The 26,111-nt window shown below is 38.5% G+C and overlaps 1 protein-coding gene across 4 annotated transcripts in view; it reads left to right on the top strand.

Annotated features, from left to right (window-relative positions):
• DISP1 (dispatched RND transporter family member 1) overlaps positions 1-26,111 on the top strand; it is a 93,243-nt gene that overhangs the window by 42,471 nt on the left and 24,661 nt on the right. For 2 of the 4 annotated variants that reach the window (XM_069800069.1, XM_069800068.1), the window contains exon 2: positions 14,971-15,510. The exons of 1 other annotated variant lie outside the window; for it this stretch is intronic. In XM_069800069.1, the coding sequence (XP_069656170.1) occupies positions 15,002-15,510 (509 nt within the window). In that variant the 5' untranslated portion in view covers positions 14,971-15,001. Of the gene's footprint in view, positions 1-6,789; positions 7,512-14,970; positions 15,511-26,111 lie in introns of those variants that run through there. One more of the 4 variants, XM_009928563.2, reaches the window with a different exon arrangement.

Raw genomic sequence — 26,111 nt, 5'->3', positions numbered from 1 at the left:
CCTTGGTTAGTGTGTCAACATCAAATAAAAGCTCCTCTATGGGCTCTAGCAGTGCTTGTTTATGCCAAACACATCTTTTTTTTTTTTCTGAAGAAAAAAAAAAAAAGATTAGCTTTGGTGCTTATTTCACTTCCCTAATGAGGAAAGGTGAAGGTGTGATGTGGGTTGTGCACAAAAGAGGGGGAGCTCTTTCCTGCACTATTTGAAGGTTTAGGCAGTTAATTTCGAAAATCCTTTAGAAAAAAGAATACATAAGAAGCTGGTAGAGGTTTTCTCTCCTGTTACTGTTACTAAGCCAAGGGAACAGCACAGTAGGCTGAAGGTTGAACTTGCGATAGGTAGAAGAAATGTTTCAGAACTACGCTTGTCACCCAGTTTGCTCTTAGCTGTGAAAGTGAATGAAATGAGCCACAAAATGAATAATCTTCTGATGTCTGCAACATAAATGTTTATTTTGCACATAACTGTTTATATTGCGTGCATATTATATGGCAATACTTACGCAGTTGCAATGAATATTGATGTTATGTTCTTAGTTTCCCTGAATTTAAATGCAGAACAATGGTCCCCATCAGAAAAGTAATTGATACCTTAGTGTTTTAAAGGTTACATTTCAAGACTTTGCTGTTTTCTGAACTAAGAATATGAATCCAAAAAAGTGACTTTTCCTTTGCTTCTACAGCTGAAATAGAAACAGTGGTAGTTGTGTTTTCTGAACTGTTGCTATACGAATTCCTCCAAATGATGGGAGAAATGTAGTTCTTTGTTATTTCTTTGGTTATAGACAAGTTAATCTTAATGTGGTAGTTACTGTAACAATATTGGCGAAGTGCGTTTCTCCCGTCATTTGGAAAAAAAATTATACTGCAATAGCCACTTTCGTTATAACATCAGGATGGTGACTGTAATTTAAATACTGGTGGCGTACAAGTGATGGAATTACAGCTTTTTATGTCACTTGTTTATTTTATGTTCAGATAAAGCATTGTGTTAGTTTTTCCCTCTGGTCAGTCTGGACTGTTTTACAAGTGACATTATACATGTGTGCACTTACATAAGATACACTTAAATGTAGTTAGTTCATAGTGGAAAAGGTATACCTGTGAGAAAGGAATGTGAATGAGAAAATCTAAGTGTGTGTAAACATGTTTATGCAGCTGCATTTTAATGTAATTTATTATTGGAGTGCTCTGTTTAGAGAATAAAACTGTTATAACTGAAGACAAGCTATTAAAAATTCCTTCAAAACATTGTGAGCTGTAGGTAAATCAAAAGTACAGATCTCCAATTCTGCTTCCAGATTTATTTGTACTTTTAACAAGTTTTCTTCATATTAGTATCTGAAAACTATTTGAGATGCTAATAAATCTGTCTTCCAAACTTTCCATATTAAAGCATTGTTTCAGATTATTAAATCTGACTTTTTTCTGTTTTTCATGATTAATATACAACTTTTTAAAATTTTAGTAATATAAATAATTGATTCCAATGTGGGCAATTTTTTAAACTTAATAGCTTTTCAGGCGTTTTGTGTGATGTGGGACTTGAGTTACTGTGGAGCCTCAGATATACATTTCAATTCAGAGTACATGTGATTTGGAAACATGCAAAATGAAAGATTTATTTCTATTAGATCTTCATTGAAAAATCAAGTTGATGTTAGTATTTTTGTTCTGTAAGTAGAAAAAACAAGACAGTCTTATATTTCTTAAAACTCAACCTTCACATGACCTGGTTTAAAACCTCAGGATCTCAATGGAAAAAGTTAGAGAAATACTGCTAGAATGTCTTGTTTCAGTTGGGGCGGGGGGGGGGGGAGAAGACTGGAAAATGTCACTATCATACTTTGAGAGCTTTTTAAAAAAATCAATAAAGGAAATAGTTTAGAGTCCTACTGTATTTGTTTGCAATATCATACTGAACTGACTCTTTAATTACACTAGGGACTGAGAGCACATTGTTCTAGGCGCTTCACAGACAATGAAAGACCTTCTTTGTCCCCAGAAATGTATTTCTGTGCTTTGACTTTCTGTGTTATTTAAGATGATGTGACCTTAAATGTCCAGTTTCCAGAATATTAAAAGAATGTGTTGGTATCTGTTTTATTGAATGTAATGTGCAGAGTTTAAATTCCCCGATTGCAAGCCAGAAGGCCTTTGTTTATCTAAAAAAACAAAATAGAGCATGATCAGCAATCATGTCTTAACATTTCCCCTGTCACTAGTGCTGGAGAAGACTGCTTTGCAAGGCTTAAAGATCTTTCAGCCTCTGTACTCAGTTCTCAGCCTTCCTTGAGGATATCAATTATGAAAGATTTTGTAATAAAGTCTGGATGAGTGGAAACTGGAGAAGGACAGCCAATTTACTTCACGTCATCTATTGATCAGGCAGTATTTCATCCTTGTGGAGCTAGCAGTTTGAAACTGGATGGCTTAATACTGAAGGCTTCAGCCATAGGTATATGAAGATAACTGAATCAGTTTTGCTTATGTTATGACCTATATTTATATGAAGGTTTGTCTCCTCCACCCCCTGGGGAAAAAAAAGTGTATAGAAGAATGCCAATGTAAGAGGATGTGAGTTTTTAGAATTTATCACCTTGTGTTTCATACACTTGCTTTTCTTCATCCTGTATCTCAAAGAAATAAACCCACAGATCAGGTTTTTCATTGCTGGGTGTTTTTGGTTTTATCTTTTACAGTATTCTCTTTCATCTCTGGATGGGTAACACAGGTTGTGAATTAACTCCACTATGTGTTCAGAGGCTCCCAAACGCCAGTTTTGAGTTTCCATCTCAGGGGTGATGTCTTATGAACACAGCCATTCTGTTTTCAGGCTCTGTTTAAGTCTAGGTGCAGACGACTCATGTTTGTGTGGCTGCAGTCTCAGATAAGTCAGTTTGTGTCTTTGCTTTGCATTTCTGTATTCAAGAGCACTTGGGAGCACCATGTAGAGACTTGAATATCTCTGCAAAATTGTCAGGTGTGACACAATCAGTGGCAGTCTAGACCTAGTAATCTCTGATGGATCAAGCTGACTCAGTCCAATTAACTTTCTCAATACTGTGCTCCTGGCATGTCCCATATACTGCTAGAATCTGAAAGATCCCAATATGGGCCCTATGTGCCTCTGAATAATTAAAGTAGCTGCTGCTATCTCAGTATTATCTCAAGTGTTGCAAAAAAATTACTCTAATATGAGTAGCAGTAAATAAATAGTTGGTCCCTACTACATCTCTCCCACTGCATTGTTTGTTTTAAATGGCATTTGGTAAATTGCCTACTGCAAGTACTGTGCATCTAAGATGCAACAGAGTATTGTGTTTAAGAAAAAAACCACCAGTCAGGAAATTCTGTAGGTGGATAGGAATTGTAATAAAAATTCAATGTAGCTATAGTAAAATACTTGTAGAGTACATGTGCCACGTACAGAACTCGTTCTGTCATTTTAACCTCTAATTAGCTTTTTACTTCTATTCCATATTCCCTTATTCTCCCCAGTTAATAAGTAATTCAGTAGAATTTCTACAGCACCTCTGGTGCCCTCTGTCTGGCCTTCAAGGATTTCAAAAGCCTCTGTGCTTTTTCCCTGAGCACTTGCATAGTCCTTCAGCATCAATTTGTCCCCAGAGCACCCAAAACCACCACCAGCTTTCCTATTAACATCCCAAACTGTCAAAGTCCTTCAGCTTCTTCTGAATCTCTCTCTCTTTAAGACACCACTGTGACAAAAAGAATCTGTGATTAATGTCATATTAAGCTCAGAGGCATGTGAAGGCATTCAGCCAAGAAAAGGTACAGAGAATAGCTGTACCTATAGCATTGTAGGGGTGGTAGCTTGGTAGCAGCTCTTAATGACGGGCAGCCAAAGCTAGCGGAAGTGGCTGGCACCTGATGGCATTGCCTGGTGTCTTCAGTTTAGGAAAGGCTATGAAAGGATCATGGCCAAGAGTTGCAGCTCTTTATATTTTGTTTGAAAACAGAGACTGGTCAAACTTCATACATTATAACACAGTATGTCAGCTGTACTTTGTAAGTACAAATATAAGCTTCAGTTTTTTAGGCTTATCTTCTTAATATATTATACAAACTATAATTTGTTTGAATCTCTAATATGGTTATCATAACAGTATTTATTTTTTCTTAAGTATTGTATATAGAATTCTGGGAACTGTATTTGGTTTTTTACTACCACTTAATTTTATTCATGAAGCATACTATGAAAAATGGTATTGTAAAGTCTCAGTAAAAAAGCTGCTTATCGTGATAAGTTATGATAGGAGATGGTTTGCCTGGTTTTCTAGGTTTAAAGGATTTTTCTTTGTTCAGAACATGCCAAGTTTTCTTTGCCCAGAGCAGCATGACTGCCTTCAAGGGCTTGAAGTTCAAATCACAAATTTTTAAGTGATCTATGAAATCTAAAAATAATAATTAATCTTCAAGATGGCATAATAGTAAAATTTTATTCTGTTCATTTTCTCTTTAATGCATAGTGAAGCTTTGAGAGTTCATTTTATTTGTGATAGAAATTCTGTCACTTCTAAAATGTATTGATAGATCCACAGGTCGGTAGAACTTCCTGGTGGATTGAGGATCGTACTGACTTAAACCAAGGCTGAATTAGTAGTGCAGATATCCTGCAGATTCTCTGCATATATGCATTTCCATGTGGGGGATAGGGCAGAGTGTTACTCATTTATCTTTTCAGGGTCTCCACATATCAAATTTGACATCCCTTATCTGCCCTGAATCAGTCTAAATTTTTCCATCCTTTTCTACTTTCCCCTAGTTTTCCTGTACCTGCCCTCCATATGCTGCAGAGCTCAGTTGTGTTTCCTTATCACTTACAAATGAAGAAGTCAGCATTTGTTTGATATCGCTGGAGATGAACAGTGGGATAAGTAGCAGCATTTAAAGTTGAACATAGTGTAGAAGGAGATGTTAAAGAGCGTATGATGGAGATGTCAAAACCAGGAGTGTGCCAGGAGACATTGGACAACTAAGGCTCTGCAGGGATAGAGCATAGCGTGCAGGAAAGGTTCCTCAGCACTTACAGTGCTGTTTGTTTTTCAGATACTGTAGAGGCAATAATTGACTACAAGTCTGTAGTTCAAATACGTGATACAGTATTTAAATCCAGTTTGCACAGGAATCATTTTAATAAGCATAACCTATGAACATACATATATATTCATTGTAGTGTCATCCTTGAGAACAAAGTATCTGCAATAAGTTGATGTGCTAAGATATGGTAACACTATTTTGTGCAGTATATATAATCTAAGATCTTTAACAGATTGTAATCCTTTAGATATTTATAGTACTTTTGCTTCTAGGTATCAAAGCAGTGAGCAAATACTATGTGCCTTTTGTCACTTCTTTGAGGTGGTTAACAAAAGTGATACAGTATCTGCAGTGAACTGATGTACAGTAATATTTATGTATTTAAGTACTTTTATTAGTCGACAAGTTTTTCAAATACGTCGAGTTTTGTGACTTTGGACAAGTAGCTTTGAGATTATTCTTGTGACGCTTCTGGGCATATATTATGTGTCTCAGATATTCAGAAAGTGAATACTGTATTGTAGTCCTACTTCCATTTTGAACTGGAGTTATTAGCTGTGTAGTATTGCTATTTTGATCAATAAATATATCTGAGTTTCTTGTATAAGAACTGTCCTGGGTCATTAGCACTGAATGGCTCTACATTGGATGGTAAGCAAGTCTTCTGTTAGAGAATCCATTAATGTTAGAAAAAATGTGTTCTAGATAGGATGCTGATGGTGTGTGGGAGTTGGAGACAGGGTGAAATTTTCCACTTGAAGCTAAGCGAGAAAGGCAAGGAACATTGTTTAAAAAAAAAAGTTTCCCCTTAGAACTGGGGAAGCAGCACAGTCTTTCACCACCTGTTAAAGACCAGATCCAATGAGTACGAAGAGCTGCCTTGCGTAAAAACTTGGACCAGAGTTAGGTCACATAATTCTAAGGTCACACTGAGGGAAATTGAGTCCCAGTGTTTTCCTTTGGTAAGATTTTTTTTTTCTTTACAAAGAGTAAAGATGCTTGTAGATGAGAAATTCCTTTTGCTACAACCAGTTCAACTTGACCCTGAAATCAGAGCTCTCGTATTTCAGCAGAGGGGAAAGAGAACTTTTCTAAAAAGCTGGTCCCAAGTAGACTGTGATCTACTTTGGAGTGACAGGGAACTGGTTTATTAGATCTGCCCAGGAAGATGCCAGTTCTGAGGTTTGCATCTGAGATACCCAGAGCTGAGGAAAAACCAGGAGTGATCTACCAAAACACAAGGTTTGTGAACACATGAGGTTTAGTAGGTAGCTTGCCCACACCCTGGTAGAGCAGGCCGAGACCAGCTTGTAGCATTTCCCATGGTGGTATTTTTAAAAGTTCCTTGTAATACAGCTCTGCAAATTGAGTATTGGTGTTCCCCACCTTAATACTGACCTCTTTCTAAACACGACCTGCTGCTTGATTCTTGAGGCCCTAGAATTGAGGGTTTAAATATCCCCAGAATTTGGCAATCTCAATCTCTATTTTTTCATTTTGACTTGTGTGTGACCAGGCTATCTTCTCTGCTCATGGAGTTCTCAGCTTTTTGCATTAATAGTCTGTAATAATTCAGTTTGTATTTTAAAGTATTTTAAAACAAATGTATCTGAGGAGTGTGTGGAGATGTTTACTTCTGGAGTACTACTAGGTCCGTAAGCGCTCAGGTGTGAAGGAAGTAGGCATTTTAGGTACAAATAGCTTAATCTGACGGGGGAAAAGCCCTGTTTTTCTGAGTCTTTTTGTTGTTGTTGAAGTGTCAGAGATTTGTAGCCACGCAGAGGTATTTTGTAAGAAATGCCTGACAACGAAACAATGCAGTAAGAGCTTGGGGCTGGGGGACAAGACATTGCCAGGAACTCATGAGGACTGAAGTGAGCTCGAAAAAGAGTCCAGATGACACTCGGCGCGGTTTTCAGCGTCTCGCCTTCCTCGGCTCTTTCCGTTTCAAAAACGCTGGTGGCAAGGTGATGCCGCTTGCGCTTTCCACGTAAGCATGTGTGCTGAAGCTCGGAAAGGAGCAAGGCGCCCCGCGGCTGCGGGTCCCACCGCTCCGGCGGGCGCAGGCAGCCGAAAGCTGCAGAGCGCGGCTCTAATCTCCAGATCAGCCTTAACCAAACCAGATCAAAGCGGGCTGCAACCAAGGGCGGGGAGCGGCCCCGGGGCTCCCGCGGCAGCAGGGAGGAGCCGGCGGGTCGCTGCCAGCTCCCTGACCTGCCGCGGGGAGGGGCGGCCCCGGTCCCGGCCCCGTCTCCCCGCGGCGGAGCGGCGGCTCGGCTCGGCTCGGCTCGGCGCTCCCCGCTCGGGGCCGTTGTCCGGGCGAGCGGCGAAGCGGGCCCGGCTGCCGGGTGGCTGCGGGGAGAGCGGGCGCGTAGGCTGGGGGATACCTGCATCGAGAGGGGGCTGCTTTCGCCTTACTGCTTGCTCGTCTTCTCCGGCTTGGGTCTGGTAAGCGTTAAGAAGTGCGTTACGTTGGACTGCCTCAAATCTGGCCGTGCGTTCCCGTAGCGCATCCTGGGTTACAGCTGGAACAGCTCGGGCTTTCGGAAAGCGTTAGGATGCAGGTTTAGCTGAGACTGGTGTGTACCTCCGGTTTATTTACACTAAAATGCTACTTCGTTTGACAAGTAGACTCCTGGGCTTGTAAAAGGCTACAGCTGGGTAGAAATGCCAGGGAGCTTAGAACGGGACCCTGCTAGCGCTGAAGAGCCTGGTGAGAAGGAAAAGCACCCCCCACACCCCCGCCTCGAGATCCAGCTATTTCAACAGATGCGCTATTATAAAAGTGGTATATGAGGTTCATCCTTTGGCTTTCAGAGCATGGCTCAGCAAATGGGGGAGTTAAAACCAATGTACGCTTGGGAAATGAAGTGGAAAAAAAAATCAGTTCTCAAATGTTTAGCTTTCGAAGAAAATTATTGTTGGACTGCTAGTGTAAAACCTCTTTGCTGTATCTTCTGTAGCTAAATGTGAAGAATGCTCTGTGTTTATAAAATAGGTGTGACTGCTGATGTATACCTGCCTGATGTGCCCTGGCATTCTCACTGAGCGTTTTGCTTGTTTAATATACAGTAGTTGTAAAATTATGATAGTGCTTCTATTAAAATATGAAGAAAAATGCTACTATTAGTAACAGGTTCTTTAAAGATGTTCAAACATAGCTTTTAAATTTGGACAGAAAACAAAAAATCTGATTCTAAACAGATGGTCGAGGGGTTTCTTAACCTCTTACGTAACGCTGATATAGTCACGATGGTGGTAGGCATAACTGGAGCTGTATGCTGGAGAGTATTGCTTTTGTGTCCTTTTACAGCTGTAATAATTTAAATGTGAATCCCACAGCTTGATTAAGTAAAAACCTGTGGAACTTTCAATGCAAATAACTCCTTTTACATCCAGAAAGAGACATATTTTGGTTTTCCCCACTCTGTGTAAGTGGGATTAGAGCTATTTTGGATCAGAATATTTGCAATTACAAAAACTTAAATGTCTTTCATATGGTAATGGAAAGTTAATAAGTTGTGTAAATAGTGTCGCAGTTGCAAGCAATGTTTGGGGTTTTTTTAACAGCTTTCCATGCTCTTAAACTGTGCTGAGGTATACCTGCTTTCCAGAGCTATGTGCATTTTTTCTTTAAGTAGTATGTTTTGTTCCAATTATTTCTGCTTCTAGTTGTATCTCTTTCCAAAACTTGGAGTATTTGAAGCTTTTTCAGATTTTCTTAATACATTTTTTTCCATTTCCCCTGTGTATATATGCCTAATTTTTTTTTAAATAAAATTTTAGGATCATACAAAACTTCTGGAAGAGAATTTTCAGGGCTCCTTGTTGCTTCTATCTATAGTTTATCTATATTTACTGTGTATTCTGACTTTTAAAAAACTTTGTCGTTAAAGCACTGCAATTGATTTCTTTAGTTGAAGCCCTGCAAATGATTTCTGTAAATGGTCTGCTGTTGTTTGTGCCAGGAGAAGTAACTTTAGCTTAAAAGCAGAGCAAAATCTATTTCTGAAGTTCTGAAGAATACGATTTTTCCCACCCTTTGCAGGCTTTCCCAGCTCCCTCACCCCACAGCTGTCACCGGTGGGTCAGTTCGTGTGCCAGCTTGGCAACACTGGTTCGCTAGTGCCCATCTGTAGCATGAGCTGTGGTGCTGGCACGGTGACATCTGGAAACTCCCTGTCACAGGAATGCAATTCTGGAGCCAGCCTGCGACAGGAAATGAACTCATGATGTCTCAGGTTCAGGACGGGACAGCTTCGCAGGCTGCGGAGAGGGATGGAAGGGCGAGCTAGCTGGCTCTTGGAACACTCGGTACAAAATGGAGGAGGGGAGGCTTCCCTTCTGCAAACCTCTTCTGATTCATAATTGTTTTCTAACTACTACTGCATGGTACAAATACTTAGACTGCTGAAAATCTGCTTGTTAAGAGTGACATTAGTTGAGAAAATGGGTATTTGTAGACTGTGCAGAAAATAAACTGACCGTAATGGCATTTCTCAAAAATAGGAGCTACATTGTATCAATCCTCAAAGTGAAAAGGTTACATCAATAAATATGTCAGGTAAACTTGTGTGCCGATGAAATAAGAATTAGTGATCCTTCTTGAAGGTGAAATACATACATTTAAAATATACTTTAAATACCTGAAAAAGAAGTGGAAAGGACAGGAAAGGCTTGCTCTAGTAAGCATCTATGTTCTGTATAGTGAAAGCTTTTCAGGGAAGATCTAGTGGTTAACAGCTGAAATGGAAAAGCAAGAATCAGGGTTTTGAGAGAAACCAAGCACCACATATGAACGCATAGGAGTAAGAGCTAGAGAATTTGAAAAATGTCTAGTTGGCAGCCAAAATGGAGATCAACAACCATAAAACATTAAAAAGCTGTTTGACTTACTAAAGACCATTGCAATGATAGATAACTAGACATCTCCCATAAAAGCCAGTATCAAACACCAGGCACCACCTGTTACTGCTGTGAGCACTGAGAGAAAACAAAGATGCAAAGAATTTTGGTGATGTGAAGGAGGAGAAAACCCTCCTTAAGAGTGGCTGTGCACTGGCTGGCACAGCAAACAAAGTCTGGAGAGGATTTAACTCAGTTTACAGATTGAGACTGTGTAGGAGGAGGAAGCCCTCCTTAAGAGTGGCTGTGCACTGGCTGGCACAGCAAACGAAGTCTGGAGAGGATTTAACTCAGTTTACAGATTGAGACCATGTAACTCATTTGCCACACTGAAAAACTTTAGCGTCTTAAGGGACTACAAGCCATTATAATATTTCATCTGGAAGGAGACTTAATAGGTAGCACTGGGATTATTAAATGCTGCTTATTTCAAGAATGCACTACTTTTAGAATCCAGCTGTTTTAGGTGAACTTTTGACATGAAATGACGTTTTTGTTACTTCAGACATCACGTTCATCTCAGAGCCATGATGCTTTGTAGCTGACAAGTCTGCAAGGTCCAGAAAACCTGGACTGGTTCAGCTGGCTGAGTGGCGCGATGCTGACTACAGTTGAAAGGCTTTGGATAACTTTTAAATGAAATTTGAGTTTTGTCCTACCTTAAATGAAAAATGTAAAGTCTTATAACCAGCTTAACTTTGTTTTAGTGCAAGGTACAGATTTTGGGACTTTTTTTTTCCTAACATGGTTAAAACAACCCTCAACACTTAGCTGTTCCCTGTCTTCTTCTAAAGATCTGTAAGTTATCTGTACTAATATACCAAGTTACACTAAATTTCCACTACATCATTCCCTCTTGAATTTGCACTTCTATCATTTTCAATTGCAGGCATTATGAGCCCAGATGGGATTTGTTGAACCGATGTTTTTTTAAGTCTGGTTGGTTTTTTTTTTAAAAAGAAACCTTAAAGCAAAGAAAAATTCTTTCAGTTGCAGCCAAAGGAACAGGTGAACTTAATCCAAGTCTAAAAAGAACACGCTAGTTAGGGAACACCAAATCCCAGATAGTTTTAGTGTGGTACAGCATTACTTTATTTCCTGAAGGGCTTGCAATGCAGATGGCAGATGTCTGCTGGGTAAGCTGTGTTCATTGTTAGCTCCACAAATAATAGAGGGATTACTCCATAAAACTGTCACTAAGTAACATTGCCTCTACAGACCATGGTACTTTCCAGATATGACACTCTTCCAAGCTATTGTTTTGAACTGTATGGTTAAAGTGCTTTCTTAGCAGTTACTGTTATCAAGCATGCAGTAATTAAAGATAATGCTGGTTTTCCTTCCTTAGCAGTCCAGCTGGCATAATTTCTAAATAGATGTTAATGTTGAAAATGCCTTGTGTCCAGCTGGAGAGATGGATACCCAACTGTGATGTATTATACACGTAGGTTAACACTTTTTCTAGTTGTATTTCATCTTGTGTTAAGTAGGGCTGCCTATATTAAAACCTGTATTATCTGCAACCTCAATATTCAGAATACCTGTTCACTGCTTCAAAGCCTTCAGATGTAAATTGGTACAAGTCTGAAAACCCGAGTCTATTGGAGAATACCAAATCCTAAAGCAGTCTGAGGAATGTAGCAAAAATAAACTTCAGCATTGAAAGAATTCAGAATTCTGAAAGACTGTGTTTTCAAATATTTTTAGTTTTTTTCATGATGACCAGGTTCTTTGATTTCCCATGTCCATGAATTATTAAAATCTTACTGTGCTTTTACTTGTTGCATTTTAACTGGCTTATTTGTTCATCCTCTAAAGGAGAGATTCTCAGTTAACTGTTTCCTTGGGCCATTATTACATCTTTCAGTAAGTTCCCAGTTGCAGCAGAGGAGACAAAATACAGCAGAGAGATAAGAATATAATCTAAGAATATATTTTGGTGTGACAGCTGCAGGTGAAGTTTTGCTGTCATTTGAGTTGCAGTCAGTTGTATAGAGCGTAACACAAATGAAGTACCATAGTACGTAATTTTTAATACCCTCAAACATGACTGGCACAAAACTCAGATAACATTAGACTTGTCAAGTGACATCAACCATCTTACATTTGTTTAAAAAAAGAACAACTACCAAACAAAATGAAAATGTACAGCCCAACTCATATTCTAAAGAATTCGTTTGAGTCCCAGTTCTTCTTAGCTATGACTGAATAAAATTCTTAATCAGATGGCTACCTTAAGCATGCACAGTAGTCTTTCTTACTTTAATATGGCATTGAAAGAACTTCAAGGTAAGCATGTGCTTCCATTGCCTTGCTCAAACACTCCATGAAAATGGACAGAACTCAATAGTTTTTCAAGACTTAGGAAGAAAGAAAGAATCAGCTTGATCTGTTAAAATTTTTATAGCTTGAAGTAGTTCATGAATAGCCTGTTCAACAGGAGAACAAAGGCAGAATTATATGTTGCAGTACTGATGATGATCTTTGGCTTTTCTTTGTATTTACTAGTTTCTAAAGAGTCTTTCTGAAGATTGTGTTTAAACTGAAAGGCATGCAGGTAGATATTACATCTGTTGAAAATAAAGCATTTTATCTTTGATCATGTTAAATGGAGGCTGCTGGGCTGTCTGGAACAAAAGTTATAATTCTCGCATCAGTGTTCACAAGGGGCACAGATACACTGAAGGTGCCAAGCCTGTGTGTCTATGCTGGGATTGCCCAGCTTCCACGGGCTGGAGTTAGCTTGCATCTCTGTTTGGTACATGTGTGCCTTGCGCGTAGATATGTGGTTTCCTTTATAAAGTGACTTGAAACAGCTACTAAAAATTATATTGTGTTATCTCAATTACTGCACGCTGCAGATGTCCTGGGTTTAAAGCAAAAGGATGGTGCATCTGTTGTCTTGAAGGGCTAGATATTTGCAGTATCTCCATGCCTTATTTTCACTTATAATAGTAGTCTGCGGGACAGTAACTTTGATCAGCGTACAGCAGTTTCAAGTGATTATATGGATATGTCAAACTAACTTAGAAATAGAAATGTAACAACATCACCATGCAGCCTATCTCTTATGTGAGTGAATGTGAAAATAAGCAGCCAGAAATTCCTAAAATGCTGCCAGACGCCTCAAGAGGAGCTTTCTCTGCCTTGATGTCCGGCTCTTGCTCTGTCCACTTCAGCAGGCTTTGAAGCTGCCTACAGTGGAGAGAAAACCAGACTGTTCCAACACAGCAGTATTTCACATAACTAATACGTTTCTTCAGACTGAAACAAAGTTTAGCCAGCCACTTGAATTTACTCTCTGTGCTCAGCAGAAAATCCTCCATGGGCTTTACTTGCCTGGGCCAGGGGAGGGGGTACCCGGCAGGAATGTGTGGAATTGGAGGGTGGAAAAAATATGCTGGTCAAGCAGCATATTCTCCTGTTCTGCGTAGTTATCTAAATGAAAGTGATTTCCCAGGGCATCTGGCTCTGCACATGATCTAGAACAAATAGCAGAGGATTAATTTTCATTTCAGAAGTGAAGGATTTAGCTATGTGTAGGGGAGATGCTGCGCGGGGGGGCTGCCGGGGGTAGCATTCCACTCTGCAAAGCACTTTCTGCTCAGAATTAGCATTCAGGCAATTAAATAGCTCAGCTGGCTGGGCAGGCATAGCTGTGAGAGCACTCGGCAAAGGTATAGGGGAGGAAAACGAGTTAGAAACTTCCTTGCTTATCTACCTTAATCTGTATGTTGAGTCTTTCTGCAAAGTTCAGCGTCTGTAATGCAAGCCTTGCAATTTGGACTTGGAATGTTGTCGATTAAATTCAGTATTAAAAAAGTAACATTAAGTTAGTCAAAGCAGTTGTAATTAAATGATTCTGTTTCTTAAGCAAATGTTGATTTATTCTTTTAAGTAGTGCATAATTAGTGTTCTTTTTTCCTCTTTCTCCTCCTCCCTCCCCCGGCCATGTAAGGTGGGAAACAAATGCTTATTTAAGTGCGATGTTTGACCTTTCATGTTATTTATCAAAATAATCATCTCCAATTTATTTTCAAATCTTATTAAAACATTATTATAGTTAATACAGGGGAAATTGGCTGCTGCAAATATCTCAGACATGTTTTGATTTTCAGCCAAGCTCCTCAGTCACCTTTCCAGTAATAGTTTTCACTTATTTACATTTTGCTTGAAAAAGACAAGACTTTAGAAGAAAATCTTTAATAGTCTTTATTTACAGCACAGTACATTTCTTAACTGCCTTTGGAATATGTGTCACTCAGAAGCATGAACTTCTCAATTAGCAGTAATTGAATCCTGGGATTATTTTTTTTTAAGCTTGAGAAAAACAGGTGGTTGTATTCTATCTTTTTAGTATTTGTAACAGTTCATTTTAAGCTTCTGCTAAAGACCTAGTCTACTATCCAGAAATTTTGACAGATGTCTGCAGAAGTGGCTTGATTTAAATAAGGCATTTTAAAAGAATTTCTTCAAAAATACAAATATGTCTCTCTTTCAATAGAAAGTGGAGATAGGAAAGGAGGTTACTAAAACCAGCACATTAATGATTATTAAACAATCTCTACTGTGTGGTCCTGTCTCCTGCTGGCTTTCAAAGTACACAGGCAAATTGTAGTGCAAGGTGTGGATAGTTACACAGTTTATACTAAAATCTGTTTTCTTAATAGTGGCTATTACTTAGTCTTGTGCAAAATTATATTGTTCCTGTGCATCTCAACCATTACTTGTCAGCTGTAACCCAGAGACTGTCAAATGTCTATTCATTTGTCTTATATTTTGGTTTAATCACTGAGCATTTATGTAACTTAACTTTTAACTTTTTGTTGAACAAATGAAGGTCCTTCAAAACATTCCTGGTGGTGTGTGTGTAACTCCTTTCTTTCCCTGTGTTGTGAAAGATGAAGATGAGAGAGGAGATTTACTCATTTTAATCTAAAGCTATTTCTGAGCATCTGAAAACACCACAGCTCTGTAAACTTTGCTTTATTTGTTTCTTCAGGAGTACTGCGTATCCATCGAGAACTTGGAGCATGGCTATGAGCAATGTCAGTGACTCTGTGGTTCTGAGCAATGGCAGCATCTTGTCAAATGCTACTGGCCCAGGTATCGTTGCAGCTAATGACGGAGATGTCGCGGTCCAGCAACTCCCATCCAAGGAAACACCAAGAACAAAAGCAAGTCCAAATGGCTGCCTGCAACTTAATGGTACAATCAAGCCATCCTTTCTGCCTTTAGACAACCAAAGAACTCAGCAGATGTTGTCGCAATGCTGCCACCCTTGTCCATACCATCATTCTTTAAGTAGCCATAATAACAAGCAAGAATGTCATTCAATGGTGGGCAGCTCAGCACCATCTCCTCCTATGACTTCGTGCTGCATGCAGCCACATACTGAGTATTCAGCATCTATTTGCCAAAAACACACCCCCATATATCAGCCTGCGTGCTGTCTTCAGCCCTCCCCATCCTTCTGCCTTCACCATCAGTGGCCTGACCATTTTCAGCATCAGCCTGTGCAGCAACATATAGCCAGGATAAGGTAAGCAGATTGCATTATTTGTTAGTTCTTGGTATGGGTAACTTTTTCCATAACTATTTCATTTTCTTACAAAAGCAGACGATCTAAAAGGAAGATGAACCAAATTTCTTCCCCAGTGTTTTTACAAGTTAATCTTTGATGCATTACCAACGCTTTTTTTTTTTTTTTTTCAGAAGACACCAAATCAGGAAACTAGTTTTACTGGGCTGCATGAATATTCCTGAAGTGAATTAGCTCTTTCTGGGGAAAAAAAAGGCTGTTTCTTCTTCTTGGGGATTGTTTGGAAGCTAATTAACTTTTCTACAAGACACAGTGTACAGCTATATTGTGTGTAACAAACCAATACAGAGATAGCTAAGAAAACACTGAAAGAACTGGTATGTCTGCATAGTCTAATCAAAACCCATATTTCCTCAAAAAGATGTGTTGAAAAATACTTTCAACAATTCTATTCGTAAGTGTACTGGGTGGTTTTTCTTTGTCAGGTCAGCTGGTTCAGTGAGTTGCCCCCATGTCTTTTCAGTGTATGTATCTGCTAAATTTCAAAGTTGTGCTTGGATTGAGAAATTTTGGATTGTTCCAGGTTTTAATCCTTTCTATCCTCCACTTCATATGAACTTGCCTCTTTGTTTGTTAATTTTGGAGTTCCAGTGACAGTAGTCCCAGCTACAAGGAGCAACAATCACAAGGAAAATCATCTACAGCCTGCTGGTCCTGGGCAAAATCAGTCAGTCCAAGAGGCAGTTTCTAAAAATCAAATTCCCTGTTGCAGTAAGACACTTCTAAGCTTTTATGGAAGGTTATTTTTTTTCCTGAGTTGCAGTTGGGCCAAACTGGGTGAATTTTCACTGGGGTAATAAAAGCTACCCTTCTCCCTGTTGTCCAACATCTGTATCCTTGCTCGAAAACTTGGAGCTACAAGTATTTCTCGGTCAGTTATAATGATTTTGTCTTGATGAAATGTATGAACTAATTTTAAACTTATGAGAATATCAGACTGGGACAAATATGTAATGTGGAAAAAGTCAAAGTGAAAAAAGCTTTTTTCCTTAAGGTGAAAGCAGATGAAAATAAGAATAATACAAAGTGCAAATCAGCTTTCCCCTGCCAGTTATTCCTCTTATAAATGGAAAAAACCTTAGTTGTTGGAACTGCTTACAATCAGACATTTTTTTTTCTACCCCAAATTTGTTTAAATGTTAAGTAAAGATGAAAACTTTTATGTAATTTTTGTATGCAAAGGTATGCAGGAGGCTGAGCCGTTACAGAATCAGTCAGTCATACTTTTCAAACCGTCAGAATGGGTACACTAATTAACTGTTTTTCTCCCCGTGCAGCAAGACTGTTAAACTTCATCTGTATTCCATAGTCTTGAGGAAGGGAACAAATGTGATCCATAATCTGGGTTTCTGTTCTTAGTCTAGAAAAAAGAACAGTGAAAAGTTCTTCCAGAGATGGTAAAATAATATTTTCCATAGCACTTCACAAATATAAAGACTTTGTTTGAACTGCTGTGGTTGGGATCTTGAGCCAAGATGCTTTTTTCATCTTGCACTTCCTCACCATGGTGTGCATGTGTACATAAATGTACATAAATAATGATTTATGATAAATGTTTGTCTTGCTGTTAGCAGTCAAAATAAGGATACAATCTGATGTTTAGAGCACCTGTACTTACCTACTCAACTGTATGTGTTGGCATATTCTACATACCCCTATCAAGTGATTACTGTTTCATTTCTGGACTTGCTTCTAGCTCAGACAACTGAATTTTCTCAGCGAAAAGATACTTGCAATATGCCTTATAGGTCAGCAAATCAAATGAGTCCATCTTCTAAAAGCTACCTAGCTTCTGGTTGCTGTTACCTGTTCTTTTAGCTCTAAACATGTGGTAAATAGGACTTGGGTCCCATGTTGTACTGGGGAAGCTGGACTTGTATGCATTTTAACTCCTTAAACTGACCGTGGCTGCATTAATGGACAATGTATATGTCTGACTGTATCACCTGTGTTATTACCATGGAACCAAAGACTTCTTTTCCCTCTGAATAGTCTACAAGGTGTGTCTAAATGTAATTGTCTCCTGTTGTGTTGTGAATCTAGTTTATCACACTGACAGGCCCTTGTCAATGAAGACATGTTGGTAGGTGGTAAAAAACAGGGAGCAACTGGACGCAGCCTTGCAGGTGGATGGATACATGCTCAGGAAGAAGCAAACTGTCTCATTGGTAGTTTCTTTGCAGTGCTAAAGAGAACAGGTGATAAATGGGTATTCATTTTTTACATGCTCACTTTCTGTACACAGAAGAGTAACACTTAGGCGTGTGATATTTTTACATGATCTTTGTTCCATACTCTAATTCTGTTACGTTTTGAGCCTATCATCTGCACAACAGCGTCTTCTCCAGATATTTTTCTTACAAGGCTAATTGGAAATCATCCAGCTTTATAACACGTGCATGTTTTAACACGGTTATTTAAAATGCAGGTTCTCATACTATATATCAATTAAATTCAGCGTGTAGTCAAACTAGCTTTCATTTTGGTTCTTTGTATTTTAAAAAAAATGCATTCAAATATTGTTAAAATTTTAAGTTTAAGAGGGGGGAAAAGATGTGATTAGATAGAGGGGGACGAACACATTTTGCAAACTGTATCGCTAATGCTTTTACAGCTCTAGGCAGGTAACCAATTGTTTCAGCTCGACAGGTTTTGTCAGGTGTTGAAGCCCAAGGCTTAACGTCTGTCGGTGACCTAATATTAAAGGAATGTGGCTCTGGTATATCATTGCAGATTGGAGTGTATAAAGAAGAAGGATTGAAATAACGCCATGCTTGTCCTATCCTCTTAAAACTGGCTGGATCTGGAATTTTGTAGTGTGTTCAGCTTTGAAGTTTAAACTAAATTACATGGAAATGTCATCTATACACCATAACTTGAATGTCTGGGCAACTGGTAATTCTTTTAGATTGGTGAAAAAGGCTTGTAGCATAAAAGAAAATTTTTTTAGTGGTTGCTGATTTACAATGTGATTGTGGCAAAAAATTATAATGTAAAAGTAGGTAAAATAGGTCCACTGTTGGTCATAATGATTGTGATGATTTTTAGATATTTTTCTAAGGTTGGAAGATCTTGAGCAAAGTTAGTTTCTTTGTGTGATTTTGTGCACATATTTAAGATGTAGTTCATTCAAACATGTTCATACCTCTTTTTTTAGTGGACAAAATATCTTGACCACACAAACACTCCCTGGGAAATTCCAGCTGTCTCTCCATATCAGAGTGCAGTTGTCCAGGGACTTGATTTGCTTTTTGACAGACGGTTTCTGAACTTACCTGTTTGGAGCATGGTATGATTAGTTCTTCTTTTCAGGTACTATTGGAAGATTTTTTTCCTACCCTGGGCCTTTGGAGGACTCATGTTGTAGTAACTGTTATTGTCTGAATGCACTTACATATCTCAAGAAGCCTGTGGGGCTTAGAGCCACTGGAATGTTACTGCCCCTCCTTTGCTGCCATCTGCTTCTGTAATCATCAGCAACCTTCACTGAGTAGACAGTAGAAATGAGGAAGAAGAACCAAGTAAGGCTGTTAATCTGCAGTAGTGGAAGATGCATGAAGACTGATGCTTGACAGTCTGGAAACACTGAGTTAGGAGTCACTGGGGAACAGTAAAACTATGCAGCCCAGCAGCATGTTTAGTGGGATGAAAGGAAGATAAAATAAATAATGAAGTGTTGCATATTCTAGCAGAACTAAACACTACAGTAAAGAAATGTAAAGCCAGAAAACTCTTAAAATCATTCCTGGTATTTTTCAATATCTATTATTTATATAGGAATGTATGCATGTAAATAGGAGCAAAAGAGGAAGAGGGTGGTGAGGCACTGGAACAGGTAGCCCAGGGAGATTGTGGATGCCCCATCCTTGGAAGTGTTCAAGGCCAGGTTGGATGGGGCTTTGAGCAGCTTGGTCTAGTGGAAGGTGTTCCTGCCTATGGCAGGGGTGTTGGAACTAGGTGATCTTTAAGGTCCCTTCCAACCCAAACCATTCTATGATTCTGTGATTATTCAGTAAGTCGTCTCAGGGTTGTGGAAAGCACGGGGTAACGGTTCTGTGCATGTTGTCTCTGCGACCAAATTGAATTGCTTCTCTCAGACTTGTATGTGAACTTTTTAATGGGAAAACACCAGTTAAAAGCTACCTGTATCCTTGCTAATCCTTGCTAATCTTGATGCCAGCTCTTTTGGAATCTCTCTTTGGGGATACAATTTAGAAAACCTAGATGTATGGACTTGGACTGATGGTACTGCTGATAAGGAAACTGCTCCAAACTGCTGGTGCATGTAGTGCTTGAACTTCTGCAACATTGAACGAATAAACTCATACAAATACTCTCTGCTTGGAGTAGACCTGCTCTATATCACCCACCATTATTTACATTTCAAGACTACACTGCTAATGCTTTTGGCTGAAGCAGATAAGTAAAGAGAACTCTGAAAAGCATCTGAATTATCTCTGGTAAAAAGACAATAAAAGGACACGTGGGATGATCTCTCTATGATCATGCAGTCATCTAAAGCTAGAATATGAAAATAAAACCAGTTTAAAGCCTCACAGAATTATTACTTTGGCTAAAATTAAAGTCTTTGGGATATATGTAAATTGCTCCTCATCCCTCACCAGCCTGGTTTGGAGGTTTTAGCTCCCAAAGCTTGCTTAGTTTGAATGGCTGGATTCAAATTTTTTGCTTGCAAGACTAATTTACATTCTAAGCAAGGCCAAAAACGTAGTACTGGTAAAAGCATTAATATCTTCGGGCTTACTGTACATCTTCCTTTCGGTTAGATTTAAGCCTGCATTTAAACTGTTTCAGTGTTGCAGGTTTATGTGATGGTTCTGGGATTCTGAGTTCTGCTGTATTTCAGAGAGTTCTGTGCCGCACACACTGCTGAAACAGTATTGCAGATATATGCCAATACTTACACTTTAAGACTTTAAAAAGGAGATCTAAAAAAAATGAAAAATCTGTGAAGTGAGGATAGAATGTTATAGCTGCCTCTTACCCATTTTATGTTTTCTTTCTAGTTACTTGGCATAACGATTAGATCCAGAAAGAAATAAAGCGCTCTTGTTTTTTCAAAAAGCAAGGGAATGTTTGCCAAATACCAATCTTAATAACAAGACTTTGTTATGAAACAGCTCCTTGCTTGATTCCAGGAAAAGGATAATTGTTATCTAGTACATTCTGCATGGCTTGTAGAGCTGATTATACATATACATGTGTATAGAGTATTTTCAGATATTCTCATTTCAGCAACATTAACTGTTCAGAAGAACTCCTACCTGGAGTTTTTTAAACAAAGTATTTTCCATCCATCTAAATATTTTCCAGTTTGAAAATTGTTAGCTTCTGCTGTATTTAATGCATTCAAAGATTCTTTTGTTTTCACTTTTTATATAAAATGTGCACTGATGTCTTTTGTACAATATGTATGATTATACTGTGTTAATAGATTAATAAAAGAGACTTACTCCCTTCCCCTAGGAAGATTAAAAACAGATATCTTTAAAAAAAAAACCAAAAAACAACCAAAACCAAAAAACCCCAAAACATCCTGTAGGTCATATTTTCAAAGGTTGTTTCTGAACCTTTTTATCAACCTTCAGCAACTAAAAGGCAGAAGTTGTTACCATCATTTCATGCAGTGTTAAGGATGTTACAAATATCTTGAGTTGTGCTGTAGATGGGTTCCTGCATGTTGGTAATTTGTATGGAAATAATAAGAATTCTGGTGCTATTCTCATTTAAGCCACTTACTCCATGCTAAAATAGGAATTCTTTATCCAATGGTTTTCCAGAATGAAGAGGCTGGAGGCGCATGGGAACCACAAAATAGATGCTGCCTTTTGTGTTGCAGCATTAACAGCCCAGTGGCATACTTGGGGATTTTAATGTAGTTGAGGAAGGGAAAGGAAATGTGTAGCAGTCTCATGCATCCTTCTCAATCTGAGTCCAAATGTGGGATTCTCTGTTGTGCATGTGTGGAGGAAGAGCTCTCCCTGTGACCAAACAAATGAACTGGTTCTTTTTCTTTCTCAGAAAAAAAAAATTTCATGGCAGTCAATAATTTGAGCTGTGCTCTCTCATTTTTGCTCATTTTACTCATTTTTATTTTTAGTCTTACATTATCCCCTAAGTGTGGTACCTTAAGAGGTTTCTATCTGGTTTTATTAATTCATTACTGTTCCTGTGATAATTATTGTGCATTGTTGGCTATGCGAACAACATGCTGCACTTTCCGTTAGTCTTGCACAGAGCTGAAAGGAAAGGGCTGACATGCAGAGACCAGAATACAAATAAAAAATGCCATTTATAATTCAGTGGCTGACCAAATTAAAAATAACATGCCTAGAAAAATATTAAGTGCACTTAAAAAAACAAACCTCATTCATTAGGCAGTCCAAGGGATTTTTGCAGACTTTTAATTGTATTAATTAAGCATTGCTGTTTGTCGAGACTTAGATTGCTTTGAAGCAAGCATTTTTGCAATAGGAAAAAGGGACTTGGAAGGTTCCTGCTCTGGTCTGAGTGCAGCTGAGCACCAATCTGGCCGTATTTTGACCTTTAGTCTCTGTGACTTATAAACTCCAGGTTCTGTGTGTGCTTGAAGATGAATTTCCTGTGCCCTGTATCCCTCACCTCTCCTTGAACAACAGAAGAGCTAGTACTTAACTAGCAATCTGCTGGGCCTTTGAACTGCAGTTTTCAGAAGACACAAAGCTGATGATGTGAGGGAAATGGTAAAAAACATGGGTCCTTTCTTTTGTGCTAAATTGACTGGAAAACCAGCATCAGCTGTGTTCGTTCTTGGAAAGGACTAATCGGTGTGGTTTTTGAGATGACTTTTAAAACTGAGTATTTACATGCAAGTATTTAGAAAAAAAGGTGGCGGAACAGCCAAAACTATGGCAGTTTGTTGGAATGTTTTGACCATGTATAGTTGTTCTCATGCACTTTTAATAGTAGGTTGTGATAAGGTTCAAATGTGAAACAAGAAAACACTAGACAACAAAGAGCAAAAGTCTAAACTAAAAGTGGCAATGACCTGATTTTCAGCCCTCTTAAAGAGATGGGATTTGAAAGATTTGGGTATTCCTACTTAAAAGTTTTCAGTCTTACTTATGATGGAGGGAAAGTGCAGAATGAGGAACATCGACTTTGGAAGGCTCTTTGTAAGTTGCCGTAGTTGTCTCTGTCTTTAGCTCCTTCCAAAATCATTTGTCCTTCCTCTCTGGTGATATTTCAATGTTGTCTTCATCTCCTAGTAGATGATAATTGATGTGCATGCTTTTAAGTAGTCAGTGGTGCTAGAACAGTAAAAACAAAAAAAAAACCCAAACACAATGCAAGAGGGAGATACAGAGGGTGCCTGAGCAATTTAGCATTAATTTTGCTACACTAAGATTGCTATGAGATTTCTACCAAGGATATCTGCTGAATAAAAAATCTCTTAAAGCCTTGACTATCAATGCAAAATAGAAATGAGATGGTACCACTTAACAGATCAGTAAAGGTAAAGGAAGTTACAGGTAGAAATCCCAATTGTATTTCAGAAAGCCTGGCCCCTCTTTGAAAACTAGGAGGTTTTTTAATAAAATCATAAATAGATGAGTGTACTGGACTAGAAAAGCTTGCATGCATCACTTCTCCCACTTTTCCAGTATTATCTGTGATGTTAATGGGACACTGTCCACAAAATTCTTCTGTTACATTTCCAGTTTGTAGGATGTTTAGTTTGTTCAATCAAATGGGTGAACGTTTGCTAACTTTCTGCTGAACAGTTCTGATTGTATTAAATCTGTTTTATAGTCTGTTTAATCTTGCAGTGCTTTTGGGGGGGTCTTAGCTACAATACTGAAAACCTTTAAATGTTCAGTAAATATTCCCTTTTTTGCATGCTTCTTACTGAGCAAACAAAACAAATTTAATCTCAGGAGGTACAAAAGATGATGTCGCGTTACATACGTACAGTATTTCATCTGTGTCAGCATAAGCTAAAGAGCCTTCTTTGTGTAATTGCTTACTAAATCGTTTTAAATCTTTTAATTGTGTGGAATACATGCTTGTTTCATATCATTGAAAAATTACGACATTCTAAGTGACTAGATTCACAGACATTGGAACAGCAGCTCAACACCAAAATACTTCACTAAATTTAGAACAAAATTGCTTAAGTAACAGTATTTTCATTCACTGCAAGAAATTAAATATGTAGAAAGAAAAAACCTAGTGTTTGTCCCTATAGTCAGTCTAATAATTTGGAGAAATTGTAAGGGCTTGTAGTCTATCTTCAAAAAAGGCTCTCTGGTCAAAGGAGGTTTTCTGAGAGCAAAAATGAACCCCCTGGTGACTTACATTCACAAATGTACATCTGCACAGGAAGGAAGACTGAAGCATGTACCAGTTGAAGCATGATATATGACAGCCTGAAGTCTCCCTACTCCAGAGTAAAACTTACATATGCTTAAGAACATGGATTTCAGTCTTTGTGGAGAAATACCTTGATAAAAATAGGTGGTCTTGTACATCTCTTTCATTCTCTTTGGTACCATGGGATGGAGTTTTTCTTGTGTGTATGTTGTGATTTCTTGGATCATGTTAATTTCCTGTCTGTCAGAGAAATACAAGATGTGACCATGACCTTGCATTGCTCCATTCAACTGGGAAGTGTAATAAAAACAGCTTTGAAATAAAAGATTTCTAAGGAAGGAACTTTTTGCCAGTAAAAATGCTGAAAACTACTTTAGTCATCATTTAAATCCCAGAACATATCTATTAATTTCACTGTAATTACCAAGAAAAGAAAAAAGGCTAATGGTTTTAGACTTGCAAAGGATCTTGAAATAATATTAGTCTGCTCCAAATTAACTGTTGGCTTGTTTTCAAATAGTGATTCATGGTGGTATTTTACTAAGCCTTTTTTATTGTCTTGAATAGTTCAGAACTTCTGTTTAACTTGCCAAGCAGTGCTATATGTGGTCCTGCCCTTAGTGCTTCAGAAGTTAAAGGAATATATATAGCTTCAATTAAACCTTTTGAAGAAGAATATACTTTAAATTATGTATAAACTTTGCCATTTAAAGCTGGGACAATCCAGTTTAAATATATTTGATGGCAGTTTTCTTATTGACAGTTTGAGAACTGTGTTTAGAAGTGGCAACACTCATTGGAGAAAAGTTTAGGGAAAGAAGAATATTAGAAAAATGTTTGAAGGGTGTATATTTACTTGGCTCCTTCATACACTGTCAGATTTTCTTACAGAGAAAGATGATTTACTTCCTGTTCAAGACAAGTGAACCAAGTAGATGCTATTAAGGAAAAGAGCCAGCTTTCCTCGTAGTTGGTAATATTTACTCAGTTATTGAAGTTGAAAGAGGGAAGACATTAGAAGTCAGTATTGCAAAAATGAGTTTCTAAGGAACCTTAAACTGAAGACTTTGTAAGTAAATCCTGGGCACCTGCATGTATATCATCCATATGGAGCAGCAAGTAAAAGAGGTGGGGAAAAAACTACAAACCCCAAACCTTGGAGATGTTTATAGGAGCATTTCAATTTCAAGTCATCTGTATGTTGTAAATTTATAGCAGTTTTAATGTATAATGAATCATACAGGGGTAGAACAGAGTAGACTATTTCAGTTGGAAGGGACCTACAATGATCATCTAGTCCAACTGCCTGACCACTTCAGGGCTGACCAAGTTAAAGCATGTTGTTAAGGACATTGTCCAAAAGCCTCTTTAAACACTGACAGGCTTGGGACATCAACCACCTCTCTAGGAAGCCTGTTCCAGTGTTTGACCACCCTCTTGGTAAAGAAATGCTTCCTAATATCCAGTCTGAACCTCCCCTGGCACAGCTTTGAACCATTCCTATCACTGGGTACCAGGGAGAAGAGATCAGCACCTCCCTCTCCCCTTCCCCTCCTCAGGAAGCTGTAGAGAGCAATGACGTCGTCCCTCAGCATCCTTTTCTCCGGACTAGACGAGCTCAAAGTCCTCAGCTGCTCTTCATAGGACATTCCTTCCAGCCCTGATGCTAAACTTACCAAAATAACTTTCAAATGAAAATACGTATAGGATGTCAGTATGATTTCATTGACCTTTCCCCATCTCTGTTGACTCGATGGAAACATGTTTTCCTATTGTGTGTTGGCGTGAGCCAGAAGTTTGTGACTGGGAGATGTCAAAACTACCTGTTACTTTTTAAAGGTAGCTTAATAAAGTTTAATACTGATTTCGTAGCAGAAAGAAAGCAAGCAAAACCTTGGCTTAGTTAAGTACATAGGGTTTGCCACTGATGTTCAAGGAGTGTGGTTTTATCCAGTGTACATGCTGTAGGTCAGTAAAGCATACACTTTTATGCTAAATTTAAATCAGATAGAGCAAGGATCACTCGGACAGTTTATTTTGTTATTAGTAACACCTTCCTTACAATTGCTTTCCTTGCAGAAGGGCAATGTTATTTGCTCATACTTGCTGTGACCCTAGAGCAGATCCTCAGCTGGAAATGAAGAGGTAGGTAAGAATACAAGAGCAGC

This window comes from Haliaeetus albicilla, chromosome 13 (assembly GCF_947461875.1).
Source record: "Haliaeetus albicilla chromosome 13, bHalAlb1.1, whole genome shotgun sequence".
NCBI lineage: Eukaryota > Metazoa > Chordata > Aves > Accipitriformes > Accipitridae > Haliaeetus > Haliaeetus albicilla.
Note: the sequence above shows the minus strand (reverse complement) of the source record. Positions and strands in the feature narration are given on the sequence as shown.